Source organism: Trachemys scripta, chromosome 1 (genome assembly GCF_013100865.1).
Source record: "Trachemys scripta elegans isolate TJP31775 chromosome 1, CAS_Tse_1.0, whole genome shotgun sequence".
Classification (NCBI taxonomy): Eukaryota; Metazoa; Chordata; order Testudines; family Emydidae; genus Trachemys; species Trachemys scripta.
The window spans coordinates 310502308-310526764 of record NC_048298.1 but is presented as its reverse complement, the minus strand read 5'-3'; the positions used below and the strand labels follow the sequence as shown (position 1 = coordinate 310526764).

The 24457-nt window shown below is 40.8% G+C and overlaps 1 protein-coding gene across 1 annotated transcript in view; it reads right to left on the bottom strand.

The window, feature by feature from the left end:
- Nucleotides 1–24457, bottom strand: part of CWF19L2 (CWF19 like cell cycle control factor 2) — a 165872-nt gene that overhangs the window by 94258 nt on the left and 47157 nt on the right. Inside the window, exons 8-10 of the mRNA XM_034758854.1 lie at nt 23143–23855; nt 15330–15426; nt 11331–11423 (exon numbers count right to left, since the gene is read on the bottom strand). Of these exons, the coding sequence (XP_034614745.1) occupies nt 11331–11423; nt 15330–15426; nt 23143–23855 (903 nt within the window). The remainder of the gene's footprint in view (nt 1–11330; nt 11424–15329; nt 15427–23142; nt 23856–24457) is intronic.

The following is a 24457-nucleotide window of genomic DNA, read 5'->3' as shown; positions in this document are numbered from 1 at the left end:
TTGACATCTGAATGCTAGTATGTGCAGCATCTGTTCACATTTTTCAAATATTTCTTTTACTGCTTTTAGTTATATATTGTGAGTGCGAAAGAGGGGATAATAAATAGTCCAACACCAATGGTAGAGTGGTCGCAGCCAGGGCAATTCCCCTGGGTTGGCACCATGTCTGAAACCTCTTCCATTTTTGAAGGAAGGTTTGGCGGGTAGCGCTCTTTCTACTGTGTAACAGCACCTCTTTCACCTCCTCAGAGCAAGATGCCTATATGAGCTGGAACCAGGAAGGAGCCACACTTTGAGCCATAAGGTCCTCAGATTTGGATGGAGAGTGCGACCCCCATTCTGCAACAGAAGATGAGGAATGACCGGAAGAGTCAGGACAGACAGACAGCTGTGACAGGTAAGGGTACCACGTCTGTCTGGACCAGGTAGGAGCAATCAAAATGATGCTCACCTTCCCTGTTTTCACTTTCAGCAGGACCTTCATCAGAAAGAGGAATGGGAGGAAAGGCATACAAGAGGCCTTTGTCCCAAGAAAGGAGTGGTGACCGATCCCTGCTCTGGAACAGTACTGGTAACATTTCCTGTTCCGGTGAATCGCAAAAAAGTCTACCACCAAAATACGTCACATAGGGGTTTCATCTCTATCTCCTATTCATGGTCGCGTGGGAATTTTCAGCTGAGACTGTTGGCTGTCATATTGTGTATTCCTGGCAGATACGCCGCTGATATTAGAATGTGGTGGAAAATGCACCAGTTCCATAACTTCAGTGCTTCCATGCACAAGGAATGGGCTCTAGCTCCTCCTTGTCAGTTAACGTAGTACATACAGGCCATGCCGTTCATCATTACCTTTGTTTGAGAGTCCTTGATCAGTGGAAGGAAACGAGTGCATGCATTTCTGACTGCTCTGAGCTCGAGCGAACTGATGTGAAGGCATGTCTCTGCTGGGGACCATTTGCCCTGTATTGTGTGACCATTGAGATACACCCCCATCCTATGAGGGATGCATCGGTGGTCAGAAGAGATGGGGAAGGTTGCATAAATGGAACTTCCATACAAATGTTTGTCAGGTTTTTCCACCAGTCTAGGGATTGCTTGATCCTGGAAGGCACAGACATGAGTTTATTTATATAGTCTTTGTTTGGTTTGTAAACTGAGGCAAACCACGCTTGGTGGTATCTCATATGTAATCTGGCATGGGCAACAACTGATATGCCCGCGGCCATGTGCCCAGAAGCTGGAGGCAGTGTCTGGCCAAGATTTGTGGGCTGGATTAAACTGTCTCTATCAATGAAGAGAAACTGAGGAATCTGTGAAGTGGGAGGAGCATCTTCGCTTGAACAGAGTCAATGTCGGCTCCTATGAACTTTGTACCAGAATCAAGGTCAATTTTTGTTTGTTGATCTGCAGGCCCAGGTCTGAGAACAGATCACATGTGACTTTGGTGACTTGTTGGGCCACTGTGTAAGACCAAGCCCTGAGCAGGCAATCGTCCAGTTAAGGAAAAATCATAATACCCCGAGACCGTAAATGGGCTACCCTACCACCACCGAGAGGACCTTGGAGAATACCCTGTGGGAAAAGAGAGGCCAAATGGGAGGACCCTGTACTGGTAGTGGTCCTGATCCACAGTAAATCGGAGGTACTGTCTGTGGCTCAGAATGATATGGAAGCATGCGTCGACGGCCGAGAACCAATCTCCTTCTTCTAGTGCTGGGATGATCGTGGATAGAGTACCATCTTGAACTTCTGCGCTTTGATAAAACTGTTGAGTGCTCTGAGGTCCAGTATAGGACTCCAACCTCCCTTTTTCTTGAGTATCAGGAAGAAGCAAGAATAGAAGCCTTTGCCCCTGAGGCACATGAATACTGGCTCTATAGCTCCTACACTGCAGGGCTGGTTCAGAGGGAACCTTGGTTTCTTTCAGTGGAGTTCGTAGGGCCTTTGTGATTGATACTGAGGCATATATTATGACGAACGAGGCTTAAACTGCATCTGAGGGCAGTGTTTCCTCTTATAGACTGGCGTATAAATTCCCAATGAGCAAAGGGTCGCCCGAGAATCCTTCAGTGTATGAAGGTAGGTATCCGTCTTCTCAGCGAACAGCTTCGTTCCATCAAAGGGGTCTTCTACCATTGCCTCGACCTCTTTGAGGAAACCAGGTGACTACAATCACAAAGCCCTTCTCATGATCACCGCAGTCGAAATTGAGCGAGCGGCCATGTCTACTGCATCCAGGACTATCTGGAGGGACGTTTTTGCTACCAGTTGGCCCTCTAACTATGGCTGTAAACTGTTCTTTATGAGAATCTGGCAGTTTGTCAATAAAGGCAATTAATGTCACATAGTTTTGCTGGCACCCAGTATTTTTTACCTGCTTGTTTACATGTTGGAGAGGTGGGGTGGATGCCAGGGTCTGCCACACAAGTCTGGCTGCGTCCAGAAGCGCCTTGTTTACAGGGAGCGCCGCTCTGGTAGAGGTAGAAGCACGTAGAATATCTACCAATTTGAATTGGGATTCAGACATCACCTGTAGTTGAATTTGTAGGCCATCTGCAACCCTGTGTGTCAAGTCCTGAAACAACTCAAAATCATCCACCATGGATGGTGGGGAGCATCACTGCCTCATTAGGCGATGAGGACAAAAAGCAGGCTTGAGGAGTGTCCTCTTTTTTTGCCTCAGGCTCCATTTCCTCCACCAGCTGTACAGGAAGTTCTGGAGCACTAGATGCCGCTGCTGAAGGAGGGTACCTCCTAGCTTGTTGGCGTATAACACTAGGAGCCCAAGAGGTTTTCTATCTCTGGGATTGCCAGGGATCCCAGTAAGGCCACTGGGGATAGGGTGCTGGTGGTTGAAACGAGAGCTGTCCATACCATGGGGGGGTTGTGGGTTCAGTGGGCGATACCCCGGTTACCCATATTGGAATTGGTCCCCTTGTGGTGGGTAGGAGCAGCGCTGGGAGACCAGGTCCTCTTCCTCACTCTCCGACTCTGCTGAGGAGAAGCACAGTGCACAGCCCGGAGACACCATTAATTATAATGCCCTGGGGGAGCCTAGTACCGGGGCTTCGGTACTGAAGATGGGCGAGTCTGGTGCATCAGACACCGAGAGATCAAATGCGCACCAGAATTCCATTGGTGAGTGTCAGCGGAGATGGTGGCGCGGGCCTGACCATACTGTCCACCTGGGTTGGTCCTGGTTGTAATGATGTAGCCTTCCCCTGGGTGGATTTATGTCTCTCTCGCTCTTCAGGAGTCCAGGCAAACAATACATGTTATAACAAAGCTTAAACTTGTTCTTAATAATAATTTTAAAAACAATACTAGCTGCCTATTTAATTTTAAAAACAGCAAAAAATATCCACCTCCCTTTCCATTTCTAATAAGGAGTCTTGAAGTTTAAATCTCCTCCGTGTCATAGATATGCTTGCTTTAATCTGCTTAGGTCTTGGAAGTCCAGGGGCTCCGGGCTGCTGGCCCCATGCTGCCCGGGGTTCTTAGGGACAGCTCTGTCCGCCATTAGGGAATTTTTTCCCCGAGAACCCCCTGTAACATTTCATGAACCCCAGTTTGGGAACCACTGGCTTAGAGGTTTTGAGAATGTCTTGTCTCCTTTAAATCACCTGCCTTCGACGTAGAAGGTTGCGGTGATGACTCAACTCCGGGACTCTGGGGGTTGAAGGGCTGACTCCATAAGCAGGAGTTAAAGCCTCAACTCTCTGTCTTTCCTGGACCTGGGCTTTAGCTGGGCACCAGATGCACTTCTATGGGTTGTGCTGTTCCCCCAAGCAGCGAACGCACTGCTAATGTCCGTCTGTTACTGGGATGGACTCTTTGCAGCTCAGGCACTTCTTGAAGCCTGGGGAGCCAAAGGAAGGCAATCCCTTTCTTCTTTTCTTTTCTTACTTTTTTGGGGAGGGCGGCATGGCCAACTAAAAAAAAAAAACTAAGGTACTTAAGAAAAAAAGCTTAAAGTGAAGCTAAATAAACAAGATTATAGAAAGTTAATGATCCGCAAATGGACAGCTCTCAGCTCGGTCTCTACCCAGGGGCGGTTGAGAAGGAACTGACAGGGAAATGCCCGAGCATGCTAGCTAGCCTCATGGCAGGTGAGGCACCGTGCATGAGTGGGACGGACTGCAACTGAAATTCTCCAATCAGCAGCGCAGGGGTGAACGCACTCCTACAGTGGAGCACCCATATGGACCCTACTCAAAGAAGAACTGTATAACTTAATATTCTCTTCAGCATTCCCATGTTACTTTGCCTAAAGTACTTACTTGTGGCTTTTACTCAATTAATTTCATACTTTAAGCTTAATTCATCATTATTAAGAACTGTCTGCAACAATCACTCTGCTGTCAGAGTCTAACTTTGTTGCCAGTATTATGATGAAGAGCTATGAAATGGAAAATGACTTATTTCTTAAGCTCTATTGAAGTGCACATACTGTAGCACTGGAATCAACCAGAGTTTTATATGTTGACAGTATCCAATATCCAGTATCTTAATATTATCATAAACATAGTCAATTAGAGCATGTGTGTATGTGCAGACGTATGCGCACACACTGTGCAGTTTGATTTATTTGTCCCCTACTGATTTTGTTAAATTTGGTCAAAAAGCACTGGTAAGAGAAATGATCAGGTTAAGAGACATTATTCTTTCACTTAGACTATAAAAAAGCATCTGAGTTTTTACATCTACCCTTAATCTTATATAGGTACTCCAAGGTGAAAAATGCTTAAGAAATAGCCAGCTAGCTAGCTAAGGATGCCAGCTAAGGATGCCAGTGTTACATTAGCCATCCAAGCATAGTTGGCTGTGGAACAAATGCTCTCCATTTCTGATTTATCCACCAGAGATGTACTCATCCCACTGGACCATTTCTTAGAAAGCTCTCTTAGACCTTCAACTATATTTACAACCTACAGTAATTCAAACTGATCTCAAAGTCAGAGATGCCCTGTAAAACAAAGTTATGACTGATATCTGAGACTTATATAAATCTAGTGGCCAAAGTACCAAGACAGCCGTCTCTACTAACCATCTAAAAAAAATAAAAAATCAAGGTTCCAGAGCAAAGATGATGTAGGGTGGAAAATATATTCCAAGAATCAGAAGACCAAGACATGCAAGTAATGCACTAATCCATACCACTAATTGCTTGAAAACTATCAAGGAAATAAACACTTCACGTAGTTAGACATTATTATTACCAACATTTGCCAAAGAATTCTATAGCAAAACAGCACTCAAGTTCCAGTGATGCTTCATAAAGGTCAAAATATAAAATAAAGAAACTTTAAATAGATAATTTTCATCAGTATGGATCGATCCAATCCCCATAACCAAACAAACAGAATGTGATTAAAAGAGTAACAACCCTTTCACGTATCAGAAAGACAAAGCAGCTTTCTTTTCTACATAATCCTAATTTAATATTTATTTTTGAAATCCCTAAGCCTCCTCAAACTTTTGCTGGCACCTGATGTATTATGTGATCTGAATTATGTTTTCTGTGTGTGTACTAAATTATAAGCTCTTTGGAACAGGAACCTTATCTTAGACAATACAGAGCACATTGTCAAACAATAACATTTTTCCTCAAAATGTTCATTACAATTTGAACAGAAGAAGCTAAATTTTTATGTGAAATTAAAACACCTAGCCACGTATTAATCACCACACCACGGCATGTAAGTACAAATTCTGCCCTTAGATGTTCAGTGAAGTTTGAGACTCCCAATGACTTTGAACAGAACTGAAAGGGCAGAATTTGGCCTTTAGTTTTAATCTTTGTTCCCCAAATCATATACTATTTTTTTTATACCACTGCCCTATTTTTTTCCACATTATCATTGCACATGGATGTACTCAAATTGTGGGGTATTTATTCCATGTAGTTCATATAATATGTTAATCAATAAAGTCTTCTAAGTTTAAGCACATAAGACGTCCCATTGAAGTGAATAAGACTACCCATGTGCTTTAAAATTATGCACCTGCCTACCTAAGCATTTTGCTGAATCAGGGCCTAAGAATCAGAGCAATATTCTAGTGTTCTACATACAAAGTGCCTTTTCCCACCAGAGCTACTTAAACTAATAGTGCCAAAAGTCAGTCTATTTTGGAGGTTATAGGGTTAAATGTGATATGTTGTTATGCTCTAAACTCATGCTTCAGAACTAGCTAAATTGGGATCAGAATCCTGACTTTCAGTATATAGAAAATAATCTGCAATGCATTCAGGGATATCAGATATTGACATAATTAGAGGTGTGAATAGAAGAAAATCTAATAAAACTGCCTTATACTACCAATTATTTTCCATCCCTACACTGGTGTTACATTTCACAACATCTTGTTACTGAAGAGTTTCCCTAACTTATTATGGTCAGATATTCATTTGTGTTCTTCAGTTTTTATATTTACTTAGTTAAAAAGATAAAACTTTTCACTCTGTAATGTGGACACAAATTTGAGACAACTTAAATATAATAATAGGGCCTTTCTTAGCTACCCCAAAAAAATGAAGTATGAAAAATTGCGAATAGCGCATTCCAAATCACAGTATCAGAAATAATTTATTCCCTCAGATTTCCAGTTTAGATTTATTTTTAAGAACAGTCTTTTACATGATGTGTTACCAAAACATTGCCTACAGGAAAGCAATAACAAATGTGTGATTAGGAAAGCTAGCATGATATTTAAGAATGTACAAATTATTTGAGAAAACTGTACAACTTCAATGGACCTATAAAAAAGAAAAAGCAAAATACAGGCAGTCCTCGGACTTACGACACAGTTGGTTCCCTACAATTGCGTCGTATGTCGGAACCGCAATCTACTCAATTGTGGGACCGAGCACCGTAAACTCGAAACCTATAATCTTAAGTCAAATCAGGATGTCAATGTAGAAGTGTCATAAGTGCCGTTCATCGTAACTCAAACGGCGTAAAGTCGAGGACTGCCTGTGACACCTACTCTTGCCCACAATAAACATAATAGTATAAACAAACTTCCCTATCCAGATTACAGAATTCAGATTTCAACACTGATACCTGAAAACAAACAACAGAATTAAAACTATTCCAATACGCTAAAAGCCAAAACCAATTTAAGATCTCAGCTAATAAAATTATAATTTTCCTGTATTTTGGACACATGTAAAACTAGCAGCTGACATCAAATGAAATAAATGCCAAACATGTAAAATGAAGGTTGGTATTTCTCCAGTTCCTTTCCTGCTCCCTACAGTTGTTTTAGAACTGTCATTATCTCTGTTCCTTCACATAATCTTATGTTGGTGCAAGAGCCTTTTCCTGTAACTCCTGCCCTCTTGTACAGAATCCTTATCGCTCTCTGCCTCATCAGTTCACCATACACAATTAAAAAAAACCTGTTCATCACCAAAATAGTGCTGAGGGAACCCCAGCAGCAGTGTAGTGAAGCATGAGCGATTACTGAACACTGTGCAGAACAGCAGGTGAGCCTCCCATGGCCACACTCCTGACTCTTCACAGCATGCTGTCTGAGGACCAGGAATTTGGATCCAACCTGGCACTCAGAAGACAGGTAGCACTGCTTATTCTATGCTTCTATGGAAGGTTTAATATAGCTACAAGAGGCGATTAAACCTGACCACTAGCTCCCTGTGCATACTCTTCTCCTACCACTGAGTATCATGAGACGGTACAGCCATAACATCTGTTGAGTCTGAACTTTTGCTGAGCTTAAACTTAACCCAGACTTGATGTCTCTGTCTGAACTTTTAATCAAAGCTCTGACCTGCGAACTACTCATGACACCCCCCTCCCCTTAAGTAGCCATCTCCCCTTTTCTCCTTTTTGAATTTACATTTTACCTGTTTTATCCTGTAGAATCTTGATTGATTATGCATGACCATCATGATCTGTTAATCACTTTGTTTACTTCTGTGTATAAATATTGATGCTCACCCCTAATAAACTTGCCACACTTACTCTGAAACCTTTCAAGCTAAGGATAGTGTGAGCCCGTTGATCAACGAATTGGTGTCTGGTCTCTGACAGATTGTGAGCCCCATACCAACTCCGCACGAACTCGGGTGCTGGAGAGGTGAGTAAGGACTTGCTTTTTACCTAACACATCCTTGTCAAGTTCTCTTTGACCTAACTCCCAACATCACAGTCAAAACTCGGCTGGGGCTTGTAATCAGAATTTGAGAATTCACTGGCATTTTTCAATAATAGCTGGGTTAACCCTGGTATGCTGGCCAACATTTCCCCATCAATAAAAGACAGACTGATATGCAAGACTGTGTGAGAGCTATGCTGAGAACATAGTGGCAGGCAGTCGCATTAGTATACATAGTCCCACTCTCTGAACTCTCAGAATAAAAAGCCCCAATTACTACAATAAGCCCTATGCAGGCAGACTCCATGACTCGTTGCAGCCTAATCTTTTACAGTAAAATGCTTTGGTGTATGAAGGATGCTATTATATAAACCCAAAAGGAATTGAGTAGTTACACAGAAAAAACATTTTTCATTTGTAGTTACATGTGAATATAAAATTAACAGGTTTTTTTCACACATCCAATCATTTATTATGCCATTAATACCTCCTAATTATTAAATCTTAATGCATTTCTTTTTACAAGACCTTGGAATATAATTGCTGACATACAAAAATAGCCTATTTTTTCATCCAATCATAGCATCAGATTTCCATATATAAGATATTTCAACACTGCAAACTTCCAGATATTTTTTTAAAGTTTAAAACTGTACTTTTAAATTGGCAATATCAGATTGAACGCTACCAAGCTTTTCAGAAGCCATAAACCAACAAATGCACTTCAGCTGAAAAAATATCTAGGGCACTAAAAAATAATTAAATTAAACAGGACAGGAAGCAAATTTTTAAAATGCTTAATATTTGTAAGGTATATCTTTAGATGATTTATTGCTCAGCCTAATGTAGCAGTACCTTTTTGGTGAGAAATGGTATGCTAGTAACTTAAATATGCATTTCTTATGGCAATATGTTGTGACAGTGTACCCCATAAGGCTTTATGGGGAGGGGGTGCTTATAAATGTATGTATGACATAACTGGAATATGTTTTGTGCTGCCTGTGCCATGTAACATATCTCCGTAAAGGTTATGGTCTACTATATCTATTCATCCTATTTGTACATCTATATCATTTTCTACTCGAGGTTAAGAATATGGGCTGTATACTTGCTTGATTTCTAAGTAAGCTTTGTGAGGCATTTGGTCAGCTTCTTTAGGAAGGAATTCGCCAGGTTAAGTACCTGATCAGGAGACACTTGGGGAACAATGCATCTTGGAATGCTCCAATCCACATGAGAAGTCTTCCTGGAGACATGCAAGATGCCATGTGGACAATAGTGTCGGCCTGCAAAGACTGAGTCATGCAGGGGCATGTGACTTGCCCAGGTGACTCCAAAACTCCATCTGGGAGCTGGACTTTGCATAGGAGGGAGGAGGGGGGTCTCCACCCACAAGAGAGAGTCTATTTAAACCTGTGGGAGACCCCCTCCATTTTGTCTTCAGCTGGCTAAAGCCTCTCCACCCCGCCCCAGGATACTTGAAGGACACTGAAACAAAGGACAGTAACTACAGGGGGTGTGAGTGATTGCTGGACCCAGGCTAAAAGGAGATTAGCCTGTAAAAGGGAGCACTCTGGAACTGGTGAGGAAATTATCTGTATTCAGTTTGATTAGGCATAGATTTGCGCATTTTTGCTTGGTGACTTACTTTGTTCTGTCTGTTACTACTTTGAACCTCTTAAATCCTACTGTCTGTATTTAATAAAATCACTTTTTATTTAGTAATTTACTCAGAGTATGTATTAATACCTGAGGGAGCAAACAACTGTGCATATCTCTTTATCAGTGTTATAGAGGGCGAACAATTTATGAGTTTGCCCTGCATAAGCTTTATGCAGGGTAAAACGGATTTATTTGGGTTTAGACCCCATTGGGAGTTGGGCATCTGAGTGCTAAAGACAAGCACACTACTGTGAGCTGTCTTCAGGTAAACCTGCAGCTTTGGGACAAGTGATTCAGACCCTGGATCTGTGTTAGAGCCAGACAGGAGTGGCTGGCTCGGCAAGACCGGGTGCTGGAGTCCTGAGCTGGCAGGGAAAACAGAAGTAGGGGTAGTCTTTGCACATCTGTTGGCAGCTCCCAAGGGGGCTTCTGTGATCCAACCCGTCACATATGTACTGGTAATAATTTATCTTTAAATGGAAGTGAATAATTAGTATCTCTGTTTTCTTCTGTTTTTGGTGTTGGTTTTTAATGCCTTTTTCTGAGTTTACCCTAAAAGGCATAATTATGCTACTTATCTTATATTTACTTACAATATGCTTGCTCCAGTCCTTCATGAAAAACAGACATATTTAAATATAATGAGGTAAGTATATACACAACATATTTGCTTCTAAAAAAGATAATATGTCTCTTGTGATCTAGAAGAACTATACTGTACTTTGAAACTGTAATTAGCACGCTTTGAAAAATTAACTAGTTTCACTTTCTATCTGCATACTTATTTTACAAAGTTTTTAATTTCTAGCAGCTTTATAAAGATCAAATACAAAAGCTGTCTAAACATGTTCACTGGACAATGTCCAATCTGATTTACTCTATATTGACTTTACATCTATTTTGGGGTCCGTAAATCTGAAGATTGCTCCATACAATCTAAAACTGTAATTTTCCTTCCAGCTTCATTTTTGTGGTCTATATTACCACCAGAAATTACTGTTAGAAATAGTATCTCATGCTGTCCAGATGGAGGCAGTTTGTTCTCTCTCTCTATATATATATATTTTTTTTAAAGTAAATTACTGCAATGGGAATATGCTCAGCATCACCTGAAGAAATAAGACACAACGGACACTTTGCCATTATTTTACCAATGTAAGCAAAGTAAAGTGAAACCTGAATACTGGGGGCAAAAAATACCCAGTATCGAGGTGCCATGCAATGGCTTAACACACTACTTAAGAGCTGTAGTAAGAGCCAAATCCTGTTCCCAATGGAATCACTGGGAGGTGTACTATTCAATTACAACAGGAATTGGACTCTCATGAAGGATGCACTGGGATGAACTGCACCCAGAAGGAGTTTATGACATTTTCCCTACAGCTATACACTCTGACATTTTAGCACTCACTAGCTGTCTTGGCTCTTTTACAGATAGCCTTTGTAAATTTCAACATCTGAATTTAAAAATATCATTGCTACAGGTACTTTTCACCTGCATTGTGATTTTTGTGCTAGCACATAACAATGGAGGAATATTTTTCCCTTACCTCCTTTTCAGGTTGTCTTGCAGGAGTCTCTGTTCTACTTTCTTTTAGTTTACATGCATTTTCAAGCTGGGCTTGAAGCTTTGAAGCTAAATCCTTTAAAGAAAATGATAAAAATGAATTAATTCAGTTGTTTTAGCTCTTATTTACAAAAATATATATCCCAACTGTCCATTTCTCTTGCTTCTCCATATTTTGTTTATTTTTTAAAACACCAGCTCACATGTATAGAGAAGTACTATTAACTGTAATGCCAGTGCCATTTGAACAATTCCTTATTATAGGTACAAGATCAGAAATTTTTCCAAAAAATTTAAGACAGATGTATCTGAAGCATTATGGTACATATCATTTTAAAAATAGCACTCCCATAACACATTACTTTTCAAACGCACTGTTCAAATATTAATCAATTTATGCTCATAAAATCTGTAGGTAAGCATAACAGCCATTATACAAATGGAAAAGCAAATAGAGGTAAGTCTAATCTAATATAATGGACATCCTTTTCCAGCAACACCCTTAGTTTATAAGTTCCACAAAGAGTCTAAGGGAGCAAATCTTACAGCTGTTTCTACTGCATAGATTTACCCTCCCTTAAACACCACCTCGGAATCTGGGCTGAGATTGAGTCTAATCTGGGTTCTGGATGACCCAAAGATGGAAGAGTAAGGCCTATTTGCAGTCTCCCATTAATTGTTTTTCCTGATATTTCCTCTCTTCCACTCCTCATTATACAGACAAGGTGGATGAGATAATACCTTTTATTGGACCAATTTCTGTTGAGGAGAGAGACAAGCTTTTGAGCTACACAGAGCTCTTCCTCATGTCTGGGAAAGGTACTGAGAGTTTCACAGCTAAATGCAAGATTGAACAGATAGTTCCCTTAGAATATGTGCTAACTACTTATGCTGAACTATCTGTTCAATTTCGTATTTAGCTGTGACACTCTCAATACCTTTCTGCAGACCTGAAGAAGAGCTCTGTGTAGCTCGAAAGCTTGTCTCTCACCAACAGAAGCTGCTCCACCCACCTTGTCTCGCTAATATCCTGGGACCGACATGGCTACAACAACACTGCATAGTTCCTATTACATAAATCACAGCAATTTAGACTCAATGGGCTAAATTCAGAGCAATAGAGCAAAATGTAACAAATTAATTAATTTGATTTACATTTATTATTAAACAAGGGAAACAGGCCTAAATTGCTGATTCCACACAATGATAAAAATTAATTTCAATATAAATTATTAAAATAATTAATATGAAATTAACAGCAGCATTATACATAACAATTTTGACTATTACTAACTGAAATCAAACAAAATTGCAAAATACCTCACATATACATCATTTGTATTTACAAGAGTGCTTTTATTGAGAATATTTTCTTCTGTTACTTAAAAGAACACTGACAGCATAAAATCATACTTCTGTCCAAATGTTTCCCTGTATTGTTACATGTATCAGCTAAGATTACCATGACTAAAAATTAGAGAATTAGAAAAATTATGGGTTTCCCATGTCCCCCACGATTTTGATTACTTTATGCATTTTATAGCACTTAGTGTATAGTCAGTTTCACTGGTTTCCCCTGGAGGGCCAAATATCCAATTTCTCTTTATTTGCGTGGGTTTTTCCAAATATCAATAGGGAAGAGAAAAATATTAAAAAATACGAGTTTAAAATCCCCCAAATTGGCAGTGAGACTTAAGGGGAAAGATGTAGTATCTGAAATTACTTTTAGTTCACTAAAAGTTAGCTTTGAAAAGAACTAAAAGCTGACTAGATTTCAGCTTGGCAGTGTCTCTTTAAAAGCCATCTCTGTTTAAAAATATGCTGCATACACATTTATTCTGATGATTATGCAAAGGGGAAAACAAAATACTGATGTAAAATAAGATCTGCACATAGTTATTTATAATGTAAAGGGTGACCAGATAGCAAGTGTGAAAAATCGGGATGTGGGTTGGGGGGTTTTAGGTGCCTATATAAGAAAAAGCCTCAAATATCGAGACTGTCCCTATAAAATCAGGACATCTGGCCACCCTAAAAATATAAAACGTGTAATATTGACTTTGGAAATACCAATAGGAGACACAGATCTGTGTGAAAAATAATCTGCGAGGGCATCCTAAATAAAAAAAAAAAGTCTGAAAGCCACTTCTTGTTCCCTGCACAAAGTTATAATCTTATTTGTGACTTCACAATTACAGCAGTTGCTGTAGAGATGATGTCAAACAGAATTATTGCTTCAGGGGAGACTCATGCAGCAAGCATAGACGCATGAAAAAAAATCATCCTTAGAAACAAAAACAAAAAAATACATAAAGGACCACACCGGTTGAATTGTTTCTAAAATGGACATTTTTCACCATTGTCCATTAGATTTTTGCAGTACGTCTTTAAGAGCATCTATGCACGACACAATAACTTGCAAAACATAGCCTCAATCTAACACAATGAGACTGACATGGTTGACACCTCAAGGTGCTACCACAATACGCATGACAAATAATAAATAAATTCATAAATAAATAATACACAAAAACTGGGGGGCATGTGCCAATCTACTGGTGTTCCCAGAACTGTGCATTACTGTGTTACCTCTCTCAGCATCAGCAAACCACAAGGACCTCTGTGTCAGAGAGTGGAAGTTAGTTGGACACAGTTTTCACTTATCACCATTAGCTAAAAGGCATCAGATAAACCAGTACAATGTATCTATAGTGTTATGTAATAAAAATATCTTTTTTGGAAACAAGAGTCTTTCAAATCACACAGCGATGTTCTTGATTTTTCAGTCTGCTTTAGCAGTTCCAGTTCAGACTGTGGTGCCAAACTTGCAGCTGCTAGGAGCTCCAGAGACTCATGGGGAGCTCACCCCGCTAGGGACAGGTTACAATCATAATCTTGATGCTTAGCGCTCATGTACTACTGCAGGGCAGCATGAACTACGCGTGTCTGCTGACTGAGCTCTGTGTAGGGTTACCATACGTCCGGATTTTCCCGGACATGTCCGGCTTTTTGGGCCTCAAATCCCCGTCCGGGGGGAAATCCCAATAAGCCGGACATGTCCAGGAAAATAGGGAGGGAGGGACTTGCAGTGCTCGGCCGGGGGCTGGAGCCGCTGGGGCCGGGCCAGGGCCAGCGGTGCTCAGCCGGGGGTGCAGGGCCGGGCGGTGCTCAGCCGGGGGCCGGCGGTGCGGGGCTGGGGGCCAGGCAGTGCGGGGCCGGGGGGGGGGCCAGGCAGTGCGGGGCCGGGGGGCGCCCGGCCCAGGGCCGGGGCCCGGGGCCCGGCGGTGCGGGGCGGGGGGTTTTCGGCTGGGGGCCGGCGCCCCAGGGCCCGAGCAAAGCCGGGCGGGAGACACCAGGGCCAGAGCCTCTTGGCCTGGGCCGCGCCCCCCCACCCCAGCTTGCCTGCTGCTTCAGGCTTCCCGCGAATCAAATGTTCGCGGGAAGCAGGGGAGGGGGAGGGGAAAGGGGGGGCAAAGCGTCCAGGGGAGAGGGTGGAGTTGGGGCGAGGCCAGGCTAGGGCAGGGGGCGGGGAAGGGGCAGAATTGGGGCAGGGGCGGGGCCCATGGAGTGTCCTCTTTTTGGACACTTAAAATATGGTAACCCTAGCTCTGTGGTGATAACAGGAAATCAGGATGCCTTCCACCTTTATTTTGAAATTGGCAGGAGCACATTGCAAGTTTCCCCTTCCTCCTGTTCAACAGAAAACCTCTATACACTGTTCTCTAACTCTCACCATAAAGAGAAAATTGTTTTTGACATGTTCCCTATTCTACAAATCTCTATGGGGCTGAAGCCCCTCCCCCCTTGACCACAGGGTATATCTGTTTGTAGGAGAAGTTATGAAGAAGGTTGCACATTAAATCTTGAGCCTGATCAAATGGCTTTTCATAGTGCTTTGGTCGAAAAGAGAGGCCAATTCAAGCTCTGTGAGCTATAGTACATGCCATCTGCAGTAAATGAGGGCAATCTTCAAAAACCTTACCAAATTTCCCATCAGTTCTGCTTTCACAATCTTGGCTCCCAGTCTGTTCATCTCCTCTTCACTAAGGGCCTGGGAAGTCCCATCCGTTGAAGTATGTCTGGTTGAAATACCACAAACATTCACAGCCCAGAGGAAACAAAAAAATATTTACCTAATTAACAATCATTGCACTGGCAAACATGTTCAAGTGCTGAAAGTAATTTAAAGCCATCATAACCACAACTATCCTTCTACAAATCCTTTCATGGTCACTAAATCTCTCTAAAGGACAAGAACTTTTGAAAAAGATGTGTAAACACGATGCGCATAAAGCTAAATATTCCTTTGGTTTTGGGATCTTTTGGGATGAAAAGCACTATGTATTGTGCATTTTCTTGGCTCGAGGGAGCAATAAACAACCAGTAGAAGGTAAAAGTGGGCTATGCATGCAGTATAGCTTCCTGACAGGACAGACCAGTTGGGTCCAAAAAGTTAGTCCTTCCAGCAGTACCAAATCATCCTGCCTGGCAATAGCCAAAGATCCTTCGTCCTCTCTAGCACTGAACCTTGGTCTCCATCTCATAACAATAAGTCTGTTGATAAGCCCTGATGCAATAATTCTGTTTATGACATCATCTCCATAGCAACAAGAAAACCTCCAAGTGGATAAACAACTGGTAGGTTATGTAGTTCTTCATTTCCAAAAGCTTAAGTTGTTCTTAGATTTATCTACTCAGAGGACAACCTTTGATTATGAAAATATTATAGCTGATATGTTAGAATCTACATTGAAAGTTAATTGGTGAATCTCCCCTAGAAATTTTGTTCCTATTCTGAGGGATACAATGGCCTACTGAACTAGGAGTCAAACACATGAGTCCCAATCCCGCTCTCTGCCACTGACTTACCAAGTGGCTTTACACAAGGTATTTCACCAGAATTGTTCCAAGAGTGAATTTCCTCATCTGTAAAATGGAGTTAATACTACAGAGGGCAGTGGTAGGAATAATTAGTGGTCATATTGTGGTTTAAAGATTGAAAGTGCTAATACTACTAATAATAATTTAAAAAAATGCAGGATAGCTAGGAATTATCCTAAAAAGATGTCTCCAGAACATAAATTAATTTATAACCATTAGGAAGACTTAAAAACAAACTTAGATTGCATTCAGCAAAATAATTCATTGCTCTTTTCACTGCTCAGCTACTGAAAACCAAATATTGCTGGGCAACTGGAACCATTTCCCAGTTACATGAGTAAGGCCATAGAGAACCAGATTGGCTGAAAATATATGAAAATCTCTTTTCCATGCAGACACATGGCATTTTATGTCAAAATTACTCTAGCCTTAAAATAGTCGATTTATAGCTAATATAGCTGGAAATTCACACCTATAAGATGTGTATCTAGCCAGTAAAACAATTCCTATTGAGAGAGGAATGCACTTCCCACCCCAAGCTGACTGAATAGCTCTTAGCTCTGTTTTTAGCTGTTGGAAGACATATTCCATTTTGAGGCTCACCCAGGACAACCTTGTTATAGCAGCATGATCCTCTGTACCCCAAAGTAGCACCCTGGAAACCTCCATATTCACCCTGGTGATATGAGTATGATATGTTTTGTATAAAGTATACCTTGTGAGGTATCATTTTGAAAATCTTGATCTGTTGAACATTAATATCCTGTTGGATTTATGTACTATCATTGTATGTGAAGTTATGAAGTATTGCTATGTGTGTTACTGAAATATGCTGTGAGGTTGGGAGATGCCCACAACCAACCTTTCAATTGCAAAGGATCAGCAAGACATACTGACAGCTCATTAAAGGGAATCCACTCTGCCAATGGCCCTCCCAGAGACTTCTCATAGAGAGCATGTATGCAATGGAGACTGCCTGATCCCACATCACAGCAAAAATCTTTCCAGCAAGCTAGGAGAAAACATAAAAGAGGGGAAGAGACATGGTAAATGGGCCTTCCCCTAAACCCTCCCCCCCAAAACACCTGGAGGACAAAGACTTTGAACTGGGGAAGGATGATCCAGTCCAGTCTGTGTACTGAGGATCTGTAACCTGCTTGTACCATCTGTCAGGGTGAGACACTGCTTGATTCAAATCCTACTTAGTTTGTAGAACTTAGACTGCACGTTTATTTTTGTTTTTAAGTAACCAACTCTGATCTCTATGCCTGCTACTTACAATCACCTAAAATCTCTTTCTGTAGTTAATAAACCTGTTTTATATTTTACCTAAAACAGTGTGTTTTGGATGAAGTGCTTGGGAAATCTCAGCTCAGTTTACAAAGACTAGTGTGCCTCTGTGTAAGTGCAGTGCATATCAGAGTTTGTAATTTGACATCAGCATCACTGTGTGAGAGGCAGCCCAGGCTGGTGGTTTGAAGGGCTCAGTGGTCCCACAATCAAGACTACTCCCTGGGAACCCAGTCACAAGCAGTACTGTCCACTTAAATGAGAGAAGGATATCCTGGAAATAGCATCAAGATTTGGAAATATAACCATCTTTCAAATTCTGCCTCAAAATATAATCTTGCTCTGACATAGTCACAGTGCTTTTAGCCATGTCTGTTCATATTGGGGATGTATTTGTTAGAAAGTTACGTATTTTATAAACTCTGAACAAGAATAAACATTTCTTGATCATTTAAGTGTAGGTAATGCCCTGTTGTGTGATAAATTTCTGTGTGTGGTATTTATTGTTGCATTTAACTCTTCTTATTTATGTAACATAAGACAGGATTATAATTCTACAGAAAATGTTTATATTGCTCTATCTACATGTGTAAAAAACCTGAGCATAATCCTAATTCACTTGCCACAGTACTTCCTATACAACATTACATAACAGAGAAGTCATTTCAAAAGCATTACTGAATGCTACAAGAATGAGAGCAACCAAACTATTAAAAAAATTAAAGACATGCTGTCATAACAGAGAAAGAATATGCTGCTTAACGTGATGAATATAATGGGCATGATTAAATCCTGTGAGACTCGCAAAATGGAAGATCTTTTAAACAGGTCTCACATTTTAGTCTGAGCTATCACAGGGCTAACCTGGGGAAATTTTTCAAACCATTTCTGCCTGCATTTCAGGGGCCCAATCCAATATCCATTAAGTCAATGGGAATAGAATCTGACCCCAAGAGAGGCAATGACAACAGTTTAACTCCTTATAAAAAGGAAATATACAGAAAAATTAAAGGTTCTGGAGCTCTTGTTTCTCATATCCCCTAAACCTACATATTGTAAAGCAATTAAAACAAACAGTAGGGGTATTACATTAGTCAGAGTAAGAGACATTTATTACTTTGTACATGCTCTCAGCGGAGTTACTGCTTGAATCATTATCTGCCCTTTTTCAGCTCAAAAGTATTTTTCTCTCAGCTTGTCTCAAATTAAACTCCAATGCACATAATATTTTAGGCCTATTATTAAGCGTGATTTTCAGCAAACAGCATCCTATCTGGATAGACTTTCCTCTGAGGAGATCCCTTAGGCATCCAATCAGCCAGGTATTACTAGGCCTGCAACTTTTAATTAACTCTTGTCATAATTGTCCAAAACTCTGATTTAAAAGCTAAAGAAACTCTGTATTTGTTGGGAGAGAGAAAATTAACAAGTACATTGTCAGTATGAGGCATGGATAATTGAGCAAACACCACCACACATGCACCTTTCATGGGAGATTTTTGGTGGCAGTGTCCATTCAGCTCTAGTCCTCCCCTTGGCCCATTCCAATAATATATGTAGCTGCACAAGTGAACTGCCCCGAAGTCCTTCTCTACTGCAAAGTCCCAAGATGCAAGACTCTGAAGCAGTGAGAAGGGGGCAAAAAGGGGGGTGTAGTGGGGCGACACATCTGCAAGAAGTTCAGTTACTGCACAACATGAATAATGATGCTGTACTTCAGGGTGACTCCCACGCAGTATCCCTTGATGGAGGTGGGAGCCTCAGAGTCAGATATAACACTGAAGACAAGACTGCATTGCCAACTGCAGCATCTGCTCTAGAAGCGTGAATCAGAGCATAATATTTGGAAAAGATATGTATTGAGGACTAGGTTGTGGCTCTGCAAATTTCAGCATCTGGGACATCTTTCAACAGGGTCATAAAATTAGATTGGGACCTTGTAGAATGGGCTATCACTCTAGAAGGAGATGAATGTTGGCATTCAGTGGTTTGAGCTCAGTGGTTTGAGCATTGCCCTGCTAAACCCAGGGTTGTGAGTTCAACCCTTGATGGGGCCATTTAGGGATCTGGGGATTGGTCCTGCTTTGAGCAGGGGGCTGGAATAGATGACCTCCTGAGGTCCCTTCCAACCCTGATATTCTATGATAATAACAAGAGATAATATGCACAGAAATCTACTTTGAAAGTCTTTGGATGAAATTGCAGATCCTCTGGATCTGTCAGCAATTGACACAAAGTCTAGAAGACGTCCCTGAAGCCTGTCTGAGTAGAAGGCCAGTATCCTTTTGATATCCAAAGAATGTAAGGTGTCTCCCTCCCTGGACTGGTGTGGCTTCAGAAAGAAACCTGGCAAATAAATAACCTGATTAACATGGAATTCAGAAGAAATTTTAGGTAGAAATCAAGGATGAGGATGTAATGCAACTTCGTCACTGAAGAACACTGAAAGGGAGGGTTTGTCATCACAACCCCCATTTCTCCATACTTCATGCAGAAGTGTTGGCCACCAGGAAGGCTGTTTTCATAGATAGATGTAGTCAAATCACAGAACTGTAGAGTGATAAGTCATCAATTCCAGCCCCCTGCACTGAAGCAGGACCAAGTAAACCTAGACCATCCCTGACAAGTGTTTGTCCAACCTGTTCTTAAAAACCTCCAAAGAGGGGATTTGAAATCCTATTAATCCTTATAAAGTTATTCCTAATATCTAACCTAAATCTCTTGTGATTAAGCCCATTACCTCTTGTCCTACCTTCAGTGGACACGGAAAACAAGTGATCGCCATTCTCTAACAGCCATTAATATATGTGAAAACGTATCAGGCCCCTCTCTCAGTCTCAGTCTCAGACTATACATAGTTTTTTTTAACCTTTCCTCAGAGGTCAGGTTTTCTAAATCTTTTATCATTTTTGTTCCACTCCTCTGGACTCTCTCCAATTCATCTATATCTTTCCTGAAGCATGGCTCTCAAATTGGTCACAGTACTCCAGCTGAGCCCTCACCAGTGCCAAGAAGATGGAACAATTACCTGCTGTGTCTTACATATGACACTCCGGTTAATACACCCAAGGGTGATATTACCCTTTTTTGCAACTGCGTTACATTGTGACTCATATTCAATGTGATCCACTATAACCCCCAAATCCTTTTCAGCAGTACTGGTGACTAGCCAGTTATTCCCCATTTTATAGTGTGAGACCCACTATATGGAGGGATCCAGTCTGACAGCAAATCATTGATAACTACTCTTTGGGTATAGTCTGTCAATCAATTGTACACCCACCTTATACAAATTTCATCTTGTCCACATTTCTCTAGGACACTTATGAGAATGCCCTGTGGGACTGTGTTAAAATCCTTAATAAAATCAAGATATATCACATCTACTGCTTTCCTCCATCCATCCCAGTTAGAAACAGACACTCTCGGTGCCTCTGTTGTTTGGGAGACATCCACCTACCTGCAAAGTGCCAGGTAACTGTCGAACTCTGCTTGTCTGCTTTTATAACTGAAAAGACTGAATACTGCTATAAGAAACTCCTCCCTGATGTTAGAAACCAACTGTTCATCACCAAAAACTAACTTATAATCTGCCCATAAGACCTGTTCATCAGTAACTTAAATAACGTAATATGGCGGAAACAAAGGCTATGTCTTCACTTACAGTGGTGTGCAGAGTGCAGGCAGTACAGACATAGCTATACGCCACAGTGAAAGACAGATTGTGTCCACGCTTGTCACTGTGGCACGTAACTACACACTGCACTGAAAGGCTCCAGCAGTGGGGTGATGGGGGGAAAGCTCTGGCAAAGGGGAGATAATGGGACACTACACTGCTAAAAATTGCAGTGTAAATATGGGAGGCACTGCTTGGGCGTGTGGGATCATGTAGGGTATATACCCAAGGAGTTCAGGAGTGTAGAGCACTCTAATTGCCTAAGCAGTGCCTAACCATCTACACCGCTATTTATACCTGTGCTACCTGGGCAGGCAGTGCCTGTACTCTACACACTGTCATAACTGTAGACATTCCTGAAGAAATCACTATTTTCATCAATTCCTCTTTCTATCTGGACTCTTCTTATCAGCCTCCTCACATGTTCTTGTTGCTGAGCACTTCATTGCTTGCCCACTTTTCCTACATTTATTACATTCTTCAAACTTAGATTTCATTTGGGCCTTAATCCTACAAACACTTACGCACATGCTCAACTTTACTACTGAGAATAGTCCCAGTATTTGAATAGGACTTACTACTCACAGTAGTAAACTTAAACACGTGCACAAGTGTTCGCAGGATTGGGGTCTTGGTGATAATATAAAGGATGGGTGGCCAGGACCTGCATAAAAGTCCAGTGATTTTCTAACTTCTTTCCATGATTAGTCTCTATTTTCCTTCATTATACCAACACAAACAGAAGAACAGTAATTCTTACTACATATTGCTTTGTAGTCGCTTTTTAACTCCCCAGAAAATATACATTCAGACTGATGCTTTCTCTGTCATTTATATCTGAATAAAACCTAGAACTTTAACATATGACCTCATCTCTTTAATCTACCAAATCTAGCCATGCTATATTGTTACCTTAGTTTTCCCCAGTTATTTTGCCATTCAGCATGCCCGGTCACTTACTTACTTGTTTTAAGTTGTAGATGAAATATTATTCCACAGCCTATCTCAATAGTAAGAAGCAGACTTTACTATACACCAATGTTCAAAGGAAGGGTAAAGTAATCCACGGTCATGGGCAATATGACTGAAAATACAGTACATGTCAAATCAAAATAGATATTTCCTACATTATCTACTTTAGCTTTGAAAGCGATGACTCCCTACCAAAGGGTCAAGAAGGAAGTTAAATTCCAAGATTAAAACACTATATTCTACAGAAAAAGAGCCACTTTAACGCACTTGAAAGCTAAAATGCTACATCACTATGGTGAAATGTATTTTTAAAAGCTGCATAAGTTTTCTCAGCCCTCCAACATATTCTAAGGAAAACAGTAATGTCACCAACTTTAAATTTACATGGTGCCTTTTCACCCCAAAAGATCCCAAAGAGACTTAATAAACCATATTTACATAAATATACATTTCACTTCACTCAACACTGAAGTGCAGCCATCTCCAGGGTTGAATAAGTAGTTCTTTAAGTAGTTCAGTATACAGCAATACTATACAATTGTTGGGGTCACACAGGGTAGTATACTGTCAGCATCCAAAGGAAACCGCACTGGAAATATAGGTAGACAGAATGAAGCTACTGAATTGTAAATTTTGCCAGGTTACTAATGCTTGCACCCCTACTCATGGGCAATTGGTCTTTAATGACTATCAGAGATAAGATATGCTTAAAGTCTTTCCAAAAAGACTACACCACCGAGCCCTACAGGGCCCCCTGCTACCATGCTGGAGCATTAGTTTATCACGGACTCAGAATGTCACATCTACTAAATCATTTTCTACAGATCTGAGTTTTCCATCCAAGAACTAATCAGGCTCAAACATGTTTGGAGATCTGATAAGATCACAGCCCAGTGAGATATGGCAGCAGACAGATACCTCCTACAAACTACCCTGAAAATATAAATGACATCTAGCAAAATAAATCATAAGATACCCAGAATATGATGCTTTGCTGTCTGGCAATAGCACTTTCTGCTTGGGGGTGTTTCCAAAGTTCTCTTCCTGTGTCTTCTCTCTTTCAGTCTTTGGAGCTCCCTCATGATAAGTAGTTTTTTCCATTTTCAATGGCTTTTGATCTAATGTTGGTTTCTCATTTTCATCTTCTATATGTGTTCTGCTCCACGGTGTTTTTTCTTCACTTTCCTTACCAGGTTTTTGGAAATTGCTGCTCAAAAAGCTACAAGATGGTAGTTTTAATGAGGATTGCTGTAGCTTGCAGTCTTTACTAACAGATGACAAATCATCTTCAGAAGGTTTCAAAAATTTATATTTCAAATTGCTTAGAGAGGAAACTGTCTCCTGACTTCGTTTTTCATCAGAATGTTTTGCTGCTTTGGAACAATTGTCTCTGAACTCAGAGTCTGTGCTACGATGTCTATATTCTCGTTCTTCTCTTGGCCTGTCTTTTCTATAATCTCTTTCTTCCAGTGGATATACCTTATTATGCCTATCTCTAGAATGTCCTTTACACATACCCTTGATTCTGTCACCTTCAGCTTGTGTTTCTTTTTCCATGTGGTGCTCTCTCTCTTTTTGCTCATTCTCTGAATAGTTAAATTTCCTCCATCTTCTTTTTCTATATTCATTTTCCTGTTTTGATGCAGCTTCTTCAGCTTCTTCCCATCTTGACTGAAATATTTCCACTGACTACAAAACAGAAGGAAAAATATAATGGCATTATTTTTAAAATTATGTCCATATTAATAACAAGCATGAGAGAGAGAATACATGATAGTGTTATATGGTATAACAGTTTTAGTGATCTAAATTTGCGATGGCCACATAACTCATGCAGCTGTGATAATATCACAGGGCACATTTCTAAAACTAATCAGCATGGATATTTAACCTTTAACCATGACTGGAAAGAAATCAATGATTTACACAACCAGTGAAGTTTCTACCCAATATTTAGGCCTAAAGTCTGACTGACCAGGGTCAAGGAAATCTAAGAAACTGTATGCTTATCCTGTCACAAACTTCTGAATTACCTATTTTTGGTTTTTTAAAAAAGGATATTACAGAACAGTATAGCAGTTGGCAGGCTGCATGACATTCAGCATCAACTTTTTTCAGTAGGGACCTCATGGTAGCTTTCCTGAAGAATCACTGGCACCTTGCCTCACTTAGGGAAACACAATTTCATCCACTTGCTGCCCCCAGTACTACTTTCTCTGGCATTCACAAGCCAAGGAGGACAGGAGTCAAATTTTCTGGTTGTAGTAAGAAGCCATCCCAGCATCTCCAGA